This window comes from Oncorhynchus mykiss, chromosome 26, assembly GCF_057628025.1.
Source record: "Oncorhynchus mykiss isolate SJ-2025 chromosome 26, ASM5762802v1, whole genome shotgun sequence".
In the NCBI taxonomy this organism is placed as follows: domain Eukaryota; kingdom Metazoa; phylum Chordata; class Actinopteri; order Salmoniformes; family Salmonidae; genus Oncorhynchus; species Oncorhynchus mykiss.
Window position 1 is genome coordinate 26,597,961 of NC_143047.1, and position 12,636 is coordinate 26,610,596.

Consider the following 12,636-nt stretch of genomic DNA (forward strand, 5'->3'; position numbering starts at 1 on the left):
AATGAAACAGCCCAGTCAACACAGCTCCAAGCCCCACTGCTGACACAGTTCTCTCCTACCCTGGAGGCTGTGAGCTGCCTGCCTGCCTCACCACCACAACCCAGACAACCTACTGATAATGGGGAGGGAGGGGGAATAACACCGTCCTAAAGGAAGCCGCTTTTCTTTATCGGAGGTCAAGACACTGGATCTCACCCTGGCTACACTTTGACCAACGATGTGCAGGAAGGAGCCAACTTTCATTGTTATTATATGGAGCCTTTGTAGTTGACTGCATCCTTCAACATGACAATATACAGGTCACACACTGTTCTGAAGTATTATTATCAACCACCTAGGTTATGTTCAGTAAGGACACCGTAGTACCTCCCCGTTTCACTCTGTTCCAAAATGTTCACTCCCTACTGAACACAACCCACATTAGTCAGAGGAACCCAGAGTGTTATCTGGGTTTGTGGATAAGGGATAAAAATGACTCACCTGCGGGGTCAAAGGGCAAAGTGTCTCCCAGCACACCAAACACCCCCTCGTTCTGGTCCCTGTTGGGCCAGGTGTTGTTGCGGGGACCTTGTGGCTTCTGCCCCAGCATCTCAGTCATTACACTGTCCATGTAGGTGCTGACCAGCCCCAGGCTGTACAGGTCCGAGCTCAGGTCTGGGAGGCCAGGTGAGCCCCACTGGCCAATTGGCCCCAGGGGGGAGAGCCCTGATGGGGGAGGGGGGCCCTGGGGAGGAGGCTGTTGCTGGCTAGAACCACTCAGCCACTTGCTTGGCACTCTCTGCTGGGGAAGAGCCTGGGGTGGAGGCTGTTGGGAGGGCAGCTGAGGTGGAGCATGCTGCTGCTGACCAATAGGCTGGAGGAGGTGTTGGTAGTACTGCAGTACCTGCTGGGAGGGCTGCTGTGGTGGTGGTGGCTGTTGCTGCTGCTTCTGCACTGGCTGCTGATGCTGGGGAATACTCTGGGTAGGGGGCTGCAGTGAACTGTGGGAGACAGCTTGAGAGGTTGGGGTTCGGTCGGTGGCTCCGCTCGGGGGCTTCAGCTCGGCGGCGTTGGCAGACGCTACAGAGTTCCTCCTTTTGACCAGTGGGGAGGCTTGCTGGGACTTGCCCATATTGAAACCTGAGAGAAAGTCAATGACATCCTGCATCTCCTGGTCCGTGGGGAGGTTCATGCCCTGGTCGTCACACACTGAACCGTTCTGGGGCTGGGTGGGGTCTGGGTTGCTGGACAGGTTGCCCAGCTGTAAGATGCTCTGCAGTCTTCCGTCTACTGCGTGACCCAGGCTCTTAAACTGCTGGTCTTCAGAGCTGCTGCTAGAGGAGAGCATGCTATGGGACGGGGTGCTGGGAATGGAGTAGCTGCCCCCACCACCACTGGACACAGAGTTGGAAGAGGCCTTCTTTGTGAATTTGGAAGTTAGCTTGGAGATAGTTTTGGGTAGTCCACTGGAGGCTTTGGAGCCATTTCCAGGAGGCAGGTCTACCTGCATCCCGTAGTCAGGGCTCTCCCGCTGTAACTGCATCTGAATGGTGGGCAAGGCCTGTTCTCTGGAGGGAGAAGATACATAAGCATTCAATGGCATCGAAAATTACAACAGCTAGCTAGATTTTTCAAGATTTTCTTTCAGGGCAAATGTAAACTAAAGCTTGAGAATGAGGGCTATACCTGTCAGCCCATGCCAATGTGAACACACAGCAGGTTGATTCTTTCTAGGAATAAAAAATGCAAATGCCTTGGACAATACACATCCACTCACTTGCACTCCTTCCACCTATCGATGTCAAAGACGGCGGTATATAGCACGTCCACCAGGCCGAGGGTCTTCTCTGGGTCCAGACTCCGCTGCAACAGAGACATGGTGGCTGGGTCCTCTTTCAGGCACCTACACACAGGACAGTCAGGACACAGCACGACTGGCATGTCCAACATAACACAAATACATTTATACAAGGTCTGTTAATACTTCACTTTACTGTCCAAATGTGATAGTTGATTGAGTTCAGTGTTGGCTTATGCAGATAGAAAGTATGTAGTTTGCTGATTTAGCCAATTGTATATGTCTAAGGATTCTGAATACTTGGAATTCCCTTGCTAAGATAAAACTGTAAAGCAAGCTAAATTTGCCAAATAATTTTTGGGACCTGTAAAGCAAGCAGATTGTTTTTCCACAGAGGGCAGAAGAGACAAATATGAATAATCCTACTCACCATGTGGAGGGTACTTGTACCACAACTCTGGAGCCCTCCAGAGCAATCTGTGGAGCATAGGCTTCCTTGTTCTCCATCTGAGCAGTGTCAACAACCACCTGTCCACACAGTCATTCAGAGAGCTGCATCACCACAGCTTCTAATAGAATGCATTCCCTCAGTCAGCTATGCTTGTGCAAGCAATTCTACAGGATTATATTGGCCCTTTTTTTCCCCTCTCAACTCTGACTCTAAGCAAGCAGATATTGTGGAAAGAAATTGGTACTCTAACACATCAGTCTCCTCTAAAATAATAGATAGTATATCTAAGTCTGCCCACAGTCAGAACATGTAGCTTGCATTGCCTTTGCCCACTTTGGGTGAACAACAAATATACATGCTTCCAGCCCAATATTTTCCAGTAGTTCTTTGAAAGAGGCTCTACCTTCTAGACAAATGCAACTTGGGGAGGGAGGACCCTTCCTGTCTCACAGGAAGTCAGCCTATTGTTATTTATATAGCAGGTGTATCCTCAGGACCCCTGGGCAGTCAGAGGGCTGAGTCCAGGCCTGTGAGAAACATACCACCACACCCACCAGGTCCCAGACTCACAAGGTCACAGGCAGAGAGAGAGAAAAACAAGAGCGAGATGCAGCAGCATAGGCTCCCAAAAAGGAGGAGATTTGGCCAATTCAGGTGTTGAGAATTTGAAAATTAATGTCCCAGAAAGAACAAAGCCATTTTCACTGTCTGGCAGATCCACTCTATGAGTAATGTTAAAAGAAGAAGGTGGTCTCCTCTTAGGCTGCTATGCAGGCTCCCACTGTCTGTTCTTCAGAGCTCATAGCTCAGATAAGGAGTTCATATAAAGCTCCCATCCACCACCAGGGATTGTTTTACACTCAGCGCTGCTGATGGGTGGATAAGAACACTCCCCAGGCCTGACGCACTAAATATTACAGACCACACTGAGGAACTAAACAAAGTAGAGTAGTGGATGACTGCTGCTTTCTCTCTGTTGGCTGGGGGAAGACTCGTTTCAAAGTGAACAGCCAGAGATCTGTTTGAAGACCCAACCAGATGACCCCATCCTTTACCCAGATGCTGCAGGAATGTTGGCTTCACTGTGTCTACAATGAGTTTGTTTACACGTCTTGGTCATTCAAAGGAACCCAACATACCTTCCCATCATCTCGATTACACACCTCCCAAACAATGGCCTCTAGCTTACAATAGACTACAACTTGCAGCTTGGCCCAGAGCTATAATTCTGAGGCTTCACTAAGCAGAGGCTGTAGAGTTATAGTGTATCTGCTCAAGGCAGGGACCTCTAACAAATTAAATATTCCTTTACCTTTTCATAAAATAAGTGAAGTTGGTTGAACCACATGGACCCACTGCTAAAGCAAAGCAATCCATCAGCTAATTTAAGATGAGACAACAGTTTATGTTGACATCTAAATGAGACAAGTATTTTAAGCTGGGTGACTTTGATGCCCTTGTTGACATCTTAAGTGCTTTGTACTCACCAGTCCCGCCTGAGCGAACAGTAACTGGACGGCGGTCTTGCAGGCCATTCTCCAGCTGGAAGGGCAGACCTGGTTGAGGACCTCAGTGACGGGGGAGTCGTCCCGGGGGGTCACTCCGTTCTGCCCCACTGCCTCTTTAATGAGCTGCAACATGGTGTGCTGAGGATACAAAACAGGGTGGCCGGTGTGAAAACACAAGACTAGTGCTTTGCATCAGCAGCAGTAATGTGGACCTGACAAAGATCCACTTTGGATTGAAACTTTGTTCATTTTTTTGCCAAATAAAAAGATATGGTGGAGCAATAGTGAGTGTGTGGGTCCTATTCATCTCTTCTAAAACACTAACATAGACCAGAACAGGAAACAGTAGCAACTACAAAGTCCCCTCTTGTTAAAGTGTCTAGGCTCTCTAGTTTAAAGGGTCCTCAGAGGTTGAAATGACCGTCTAAGTGGCTCTCACTTCTTAGAGAGCAGAGTGACCCATTCTGGTCAGCAAGGTCAAACTATGAAAGACTTAGGAAACCACCCATCACAGTAACCTAGTGCCAGGATGCCAGCGAGCCAAGGCCAAGGGTGTATTTACAATGTTGTAGATAGAAATGTAATGAATAGAGCAGAATATGACTCCCAAGCTGATGACTCCCGATTTAACATGACAATCATATATGTTCTATGCAATATCTGAACATTCTATAACATCAAGTCCTCCATAACAGACATACCGTTTTCAGTTTGAGGTTGTCAGCCGCCGATTCGTTGAAGGACACTCCTTTGAGGAAGTGGGCACCAATCTGCACAGGTATGGTGGGCAGCTCACATTGAATGGGCTGGGAGATGGTCTGCATCCTGCCAGCCTGCTGGGCCTCCGCCTCACTGCAGCAGCCCTACATAGTAGACAGAGAGAGACAGGCGCAGACACAGGATGTACAAATAGGTTAGAGGCAGGGTTTTGCTCTTATCACAGCCACTATAATACAAGGCTTTACCATTCCTAATGAGCTGTAATACGTCCTGTGCTTAGAGTAAATATACCTGTAAAGCTGCCTCCACAGATTTGGGATTGAGGTGAAAGCCAGCCTTCAGTGCATATTCACTGTGGCCCATACTTTCTAGTGCTGCTTTATAAGCCTGGCGAGAGAAAAGAGAAAATAATTTGTATAAAATTAACATGTAATTAAGTCAGGCTAGCTATTGCTTCATCCAGTCCTTTCATATCCAAGCCATCAACACATTGATTTGAAGCAGCCTTTGTTCTGTAAGGCACAAGTGACCCAGTTAGAAATGGCACCCTATTCCATATATAGTGCAATACTATTGACCAGAGCCCTGATTAAAAATATTGCACTTTACAGGGAAAAATGACCAGGAATAAGGCTCTGGTCAAAAGCAGTGCACAAGCCTATATTGGGGAATAGGGTGTCATTTCAGACATTGACCAAGGCTGTGGTGGTCCTGCCGCGTGCGCCATCTACCTGTAAGGCATTGTCGATCTTCATGTTGAGCTCCTTCAGATGGTGATCAGGGATGTTGGGGTTGTTGGAGCAGAAGAGCTGCTGGACCTGGATGCCTGCCAGGCAGCCGTCACGTCCCCTCTCCCTCAGACGTCCCGTAGCCTGGAACACAGCACAGTCTCAGGTCACATAGCAGTTTACACACAGAATCACATACCCTAGTACAACCCTTACACACCCTGCATCTGCTCTGTACTGCATTACAGCAGGGTGTTCTGAAAATTAGTCACTTGGGGGGGGGGTCACGAGTGTGAAACTGAATGGGCTAAATACAAATACACTACCATTTAGATTTTATATACCTTCACCCATTTCCTCTGATTTCTAATATAGGCCTACAGTATTGCACTAAATTGTCATCTCAAAAACATGTAATCTGTGCTTCAGAACCAAAAAGTTACACATATTGATGACCAGACAAAAACAGTAGGCCTATTGTTTGTATTATCCAGATAAAACAGTTTAGAAATCTCCTACGGAGGCATCTTTGCCAGAACAATAACAGGCTACCTGGAGATTTTCATGAATCATTTCCATATTTCAGATAGGCCTAGTATGGGTGGCTAGATGTCTAAAGATGGCTGCTCACATTGCATTCAATACTTTGGGATGAAGATGTAACATATTCTGGCAAATTATTTACGGTATTTGTGAGGAAGAATAGGGTTCTGGACTACAGAGAAGTGACATGACATCCATACCTAGTTGAGATTGACTGCTAACATTAAATGACTTTCAGATACAAATGCAAAATGTGAATAAAACATTCAAACCAAATCAAAGTTTATTTGTCACGTGCGCCGAATACAACAGGTGTAAACCTTAGTGAAATGCTTACTTACAGGCTCTAACCAATGGTGCCAAAAAAAGGTGTGTGTGTAGGTAAAGAAATAAAACAGTAGAAAGACATTTGAAAAAAAGAGTAGCAAGGCTATATACAGACACCTGTTAGTCAGGCTTATAGAGATAGTATGTACATGTAGGTATTGTTAAAGTGACTGTGCATATATGATGAACAGAGAGTAGCAGAAGCGTAAAAGAGGGGTTGGCGTGTGGTGGTACACAATGCAGATAGCCCGGTTAGCCAATGTGCGGGAGCACTGGTTGGTCGGGCCAATTTAGGTAGTATGTAAATGAATGTATAGTTAAAGTGACTACGCATATAAGATAAACAGAGAGTAGCAGCAGCGTAAAAGAGGGGTTGGGGAGGGGGCACACAATGCAAATAGTCCAGGTAACCATTTGGTTACCTGTTCAGGAGTCTTATGGCTTGGGGGTAAAAACTGTTGAGAAGCCTTTTTGACCTAGACTTGGCACTCCGGTACCGCTTGCCATGCGGTAGTAGAGAGAACAGTCTATGACTGGGGTGGCTGGGGTCTTTGACAATTATGGCCTTCCTCTGACACCACCTGGTGTAGAGGTCCTGGGTGGCAGGCAGCTTTGCCCCAGTGATGTATTGGGCCGTACGCACTACCCTCTGAAGTGCCTTGCAGTCGGAGGCCGAGCAATTGTCGTACCAGGCAGTGAGATGCAACCAGTTGTTGCAGCTGTAGAACCTTTTTAGTTTCCTGAGGGGGAATAGGTTTTGTCGTGCCCTCTTCACGACTGTCTTGGTGTGTTTGGACCAATCTAGTTTGTTGTTGTGGACACCAAGGAATTTGAAGCTCTCAACCTGATCCACTACAGCCCCGTCGATGAGAATGGGGATGTGCTCGGTGCTCCTTTTCCGGTAGTCCACAATCATCTCTTTAGTCTTGGTTACATTGTGGGATAGTTTGTTATTCTGGCACCACCCGGCCAGGTCTCTGACCTCCTCCCTATAGGCTGTCTCGTCGGTGATCAGGCCTACCACTGCTGTGTCGTCAGCAAACTTAATGATGGTGTTGGAGTCGTGCCTGGCCATGCAGTTGTGGGTGAACAGGGAGTACAGGAGGGGACTGAGAACGCAGCCCTGGGGAGCTCCAGTGTTGAGGATCAGCGTGGCAGATGTGTTGCTACCTACCCTCACCACCTGGGGGCAGCCTGTCAGGAAGTCCAGGATCCAGTTGCAGAGGGAGGTGTTTAGTCCCAGGGTCCTTAGCTTAGTGATGAGCTTTGAGGGAACTATGGTGTTGAAAGCTGAGCTGTAGTCAATGAACAGCATTCTCACAAAGATGTTCCTTTTGTCCAGGTGGGAAAGGGCAGTGTGGAGTGCAATAGAGATTGCATCATCTGTGGATCTGTTTGGGCAGTATGCAAATTGGAGTGGGTCTAGGGTTTCTGGGATAATGGTGTTGATGTGAGCCATTACCAGCCTTTCAAAGCACTTCATGGCTACGGACGTGGGTGCTACAGGTCTGTAGTCATTTAGGCAGGTTGCCTTAGTGTTCTTGGGCACAGGGACTATGGTGGTCTGCTTGAAGCATGTTGGTATTACAGACTCAAATCAGGGACATGTTGAAAATGTCAGTGACGGCACCTGCCAGTTGATCAGCACATGCCCGGAGCACACGTCCTGGTAATCCGTCTGGCCCTGCAGCCTTGTGTATGTTTACCTGTTTAAACGTCTTACGGCTACGGAGAGCGTGAACACACAGTCGTCCAGGACAGCTGATGCTCTCATGCATGCCTCAGTGTTGCTTGCCTCGAAGCGAGCATAGAAGTGATTTAGCTCGTCTGGTAGGCTCGTGTCACTGGGCAGCTCGCGACTGTGCTACCCTTTGTAGTCTGTAATAGTTCGCAAGCCCTGCCACATCCAACAAGCGTCGGAGCTGGTGTAGTATGATTCAATCTTAGCCCCGTATTGACGCTTTGCCTGTTTGATGGTTCGTCGCAGGGCATAGCGGGATTTCATGTAAACTTTCGGATTAGAGTCCCGCACCCTGAAAGCGGCAGCTCTACCCTTTAGCTCAGTGCGAATGTTGCCTGTAATCCATGGTCGACCGATTAATTAGGGCCGATTTCAAGTTTTCATAACAATCGGAAATCTGTAGGATTGGGTGCAGTGCAAATGTCAAACCGTATGGAGAGCGGATTGCCATAAATATCCAGCGGCCAAAATTGTTTGGTGAGCAGGCATTAATTACTAGTATAGGCGTACTGGTCTTTTGGTATGTCAAAATAGCTTGAAATGTATTATTTATTTATGAAGTTTGCATTAGGAATTTGTTGTTAAAATGAATTATTACATAATCAAAGTGTGTTGTAGACAAAATAATGAAAAGTGCTGTCTGGTAGCCTCTAACAGACATTTAGAGGCTACCAGACAGTCATTGCATGTATCGATTCATTTTTTTTAAATTACTCGACTCACACTTAGAATGCACGACTTGGACTTGACTCTCGACCCATTCTACTTGTGACTACTCGAGACTTGAACCTTGACTTGCTTGTGACTCGGTCACACATCTGGTAGATTGTACATTTTAGAACAGTGTTGGGCCTAGATTTGTGAATAACTGCTTCTATAGGGGGGAAACTGACCGCCTCCCTCTTTGAAAACTACCCAACATTGCAGTGAGGCCCGGCCATGCCCAGCCCAGACATATCGCAGCAGCACATTCCAGCAGGATATCCAGCCCCGTTCCCTCCAGGGCTAACACCCCACATGCCAGGGCTTAACAGATCAATCAGGCCACTCATGATTCTCCATTCTGGCTCCACTGTACAGAACAAAGCTCCAAATGTGCCAGGGGGACTTTTATTAGCTACGGGATTAACCAGCTAGCTCCTCATAGGAATGTGTAACAGTCAGCTTGTCACGTTTTGAACACAGCCTATTTCCACCAGCTAGTCACACCAGGAAGCTCCTTGGAGAGTCCTGGGGGCGCCCTGGCCTCCATGTCTAAATACCTCGGCTGCACCCTTCCATGATCGTGAGGCCTCCTCCAGCTCCGTCAGGGGCCCAGGGCAGGAGCTCTGGGAGCGGACATTGCTGCGTCGCTCCTGGGCCTGGGCAAGGGCCTCCGCCAGGCAAGACTGGGCCACAGGCTGCACCTTCTGCAGGGCCTGGGATAGGAACTGGAAGTGCACCTGCATCACCGTCAGGAAGCACCGACCCAGCACCTGGAGGAGAGAACACATAACAAGATTCTAAAGGTTGTGATAAGGACAATATCAGGAGAAAAATAAATAAATAAAATCACACCCCTGACAAGATTACATTAGTGGGAGCCTTGATCATTCATCATTGTTTTCTAAGAACACCAGTTCTCAAAGCATACGGCCTTGGCATTCCTTGTTTTTCATTTCTCAGAAACTAACTTAAGTGATGTTGGCTTCAGTGACTTGGATGTTTAAATTCTCCTTAAAAACGATGATCTTTGTTAACCCTGTGAGTCCTCTTAAATCAGATTATCTAAATAGAATAACATGCATTGCATCAATTTACTGCTTTAAAGATGCTCCTCTTTTTTGAGGAAAACCCAGCTTGAAAACATGACATTATTTAACACAAAAACAACTTGTGAAGGGCTATAACCACAAAACAGTTCAAGGCTGGATAAAGGCTGCATTACAGTGAGCCACTGAAGAGAATTGTCTATTTAAGAGTTAGAACATTATGGAAAACATGACAGGCTAACATTGAACAAGGCTAGATGAAATAACATTAAAAAAAATTAAAAAGTATATCAAGGCCATGTTCTGCTTGTTAACATGCCCTCTCATTTTCCACACAACTCCACCAGTCTACAGTTCAATGTTACCCCAGCAAATAACTTTCTACCATAATTGGGAAGCGCAGTTTGTGTTATAAATCAGTCTACTCTGAGAGCCAAGGCCTAGCACTGTAGTCGTAAAGCACTAGCAATGCTTACAACAAAACAAAGTTTGTTTGCTCTTCTCCTTCAACTTATTAGTGTAGCAGATTTTTCCACATCGTGATGGCACCGTCCCAGACCCTGTGCAACGGGTGACTCATATAAACAATAAGGTTCACATTTACATAAGTGAAGAATTTTACAGCTGTAGGAGTCAGACATGTTTGTTGTCCAGTTAGCAAAAAGAGGAGCAAAACAAGAGCAACAGGACACCACAGCCGACTCACTGTGGTCACAGTGTTCTTTTTCAGGTACGTGCTGAAAATATATTTTGGCTGAGTTGTTAAGGACAGAAATATGCCGCCCTGTTTAAAAGCAGACAGGAACAACAAGGCTGGGATGTCCTCATTCTTTAACAACACATCATGGGGGCACAGACACCGACTAGGCCTATAGACTTACTGACCATTTCCAAGGCTTAGTCCAAACCCTTTAGAGCCCTCTTCAGCTCTGATTCTGAAATAGGACCAAATAACAGTTCACGTAAAGAAATTGGTTCTGAACCATGAGTTATGAGGGTGAGAAACGTGTGCTGCTTATGTTGGACTGCTAATCACAGTATAAACACTGGTAACACCTCACTCTCAAATGCATACCAAACACTGGCTCAATGAATAATGACATGAGATGGTCCCTCTTCCCTCATTTTCCTAATGTAGACTATCAAACAAATTGTAGGCTGTCAAGGAATTGAGTGGCGAACTGTTTAACATAAAATCTCTTAGCGGTCAAATTGAGTCCATTTGATCAGTGAATGTAACAAAAGCGCTATTATTACAGATTATGGTTAAACAATTTGAATGCTTTCTTCATTTCTAACATATTTTGAGAACAGTGTTTTCCCGGGGGTTTCCAGGCTAATTGCATTTTGGAACAGTCACACACAACCAAAAAGCCATGTGCGCATTAATATAATATGAAGAAATAAAACATTATCAACATTTTAAGCTAAAATGTTCTCATCAGCTGCATTGCTTTCTTATGTGCAGTGGTTGTATGGATTTGGGCTGTGTCATCCCAGAACTGTCCCAGTGTCTGTTTTGAAATGTAGACATATTGATCGTCCCAGGGACAAAAATGTGCCCTTAAATTACCAGCCCTGGAGGGAATTATTTTATAAAGATATAAAAAACTATTTGGTTGTAATTGTAATGTTGCAATATTTTATAGGCTAACAAAGGTGGCCAACCATCCTCCAGGAGAGCCTTAAAGGAGCAGTGCTGTGTTTTCAGACAGGCTTGACTACCCAAAGAAGCCAATAGACACGTGTCGCCAACATGGTCTGATTCTCTATGGTTAAAAAGATGGTAATGCATTTTGTTTTGCAAAGTCATACAATGATGTACAAATGGTGTTAAATACCATTTATTTATTTATTTTAAGTAACTTATGCTTTTGGACAAGTAAAAAAAGGCAAAAAAGGTAATGAATAGCTCTGCATTCTGAAAAGTGATGTAAAATGACTTATAATACCATTAATACTATTCTTTTTGGACCAGCTGTACAGAACACTATAAAAGGACATGATTATCTAGCAAGAAAAATGTGAAGGTTGCAACAAAAGATAATTAATCACACATGGGGATAAGATTAAATTTCAAATCGGCTCATGGAAAATATGAGGAATAAAACTACAGGGCCAAGCCAACTTTTAGCCGCATACAGGGCTGAAAGGCAGGCTTAAACAGTGAGAAGAATGAATCGAACTCATCTTTCCCATTAACTAAGGACACATCTATTGTCTTCTTGAAGTGGAAATCATCATCATCTATCCTAGGAGTGAGAATAAAAACCAGATGCCTTTGTGTTTCATGATTTCTTCCTGTCTAATATACCTCTAATGCTGTTAGTGAGTGGCCCTCACCATCCTAGCCTGTCTTCTCTAGGATGGCCATTTCCAAAGGTAACATCTATTAGACCCTTTTCCAGTACACAACACACTGACGTCACGTACAGATACATGAGACTCTTGGCAGCAGTAAGAAAAACATTGCAATCTGCATCCATTCAATAGCCTAGATTTATGTTATTATTACTTCTATAAAAAAATGTTTTGGGGTTCTCATACTCTTACAATGACGTTTTGATTCTTGCTTGAACAGTCGCTAAGATTATATTTGGTTGTGATCTTTGCAAAATAACTAATTTGGGATGTAGCAGTTCGCTATAATGCTAACGCTCATTGATATAGGCTGTAACAAAAGCTAGCCAAAGAGCCATTTTACTGGTTGAAGTGCTTTTTAAGTATAATGCTGTTGATTTGCGATGACGACACCATTATATTAAGCAGGACATTCATTTGAGCCTTAAAATCCAATCATATTCCAAAAGTAGTTTGAAATGTACTCATAAGCGACATGTAAATGGGTTTTCTTTTTTGCCGTTCTATAAGAACTCCCCCTTGTTCTGCCACCAACTTCAGTGCATCGCCCTTATACGGTAATGTTTACAAACACAGAAAGGGGTCTATTAAACCAAAACAGGAAGTGCTGGTGCTAGTGTCCTGCATATCAAACATGATACTCATCTATTATTTTGACACAGATTTAATTTCTCTTAATTAAAGAAACCGGGTGACATTCGTTACATACAAATTCAATGTTGTAATCTA

At 45.1% G+C, this 12,636-nt stretch overlaps 1 protein-coding gene across 4 annotated transcripts in view; it reads right to left on the reverse strand.

Annotated features, from left to right (window-relative positions):
* Positions 1-12,636, reverse strand: part of LOC110506723 (granule associated Rac and RHOG effector protein 1) — a 45,073-nt gene that overhangs the window by 3,574 nt on the left and 28,863 nt on the right. For all 4 annotated transcript variants that reach the window (XM_021586545.3, XM_021586543.3, XM_090222603.1 and 1 more), the window contains 8 exons: positions 9,058-9,270; positions 5,188-5,328; positions 4,748-4,843; positions 4,438-4,599; positions 3,716-3,874; positions 2,208-2,305; positions 1,757-1,882; positions 481-1,547 (listed from right to left, as the gene is read on the reverse strand). In XM_021586545.3, the coding sequence (XP_021442220.2) occupies positions 481-1,547; positions 1,757-1,882; positions 2,208-2,305; positions 3,716-3,874; positions 4,438-4,599; positions 4,748-4,843; positions 5,188-5,328; positions 9,058-9,243 (2,035 nt within the window). In that variant the 5' untranslated portion in view covers positions 9,244-9,270. The remainder of the gene's footprint in view (positions 1-480; positions 1,548-1,756; positions 1,883-2,207; positions 2,306-3,715; positions 3,875-4,437; positions 4,600-4,747; positions 4,844-5,187; positions 5,329-9,057; positions 9,271-12,636) is intronic.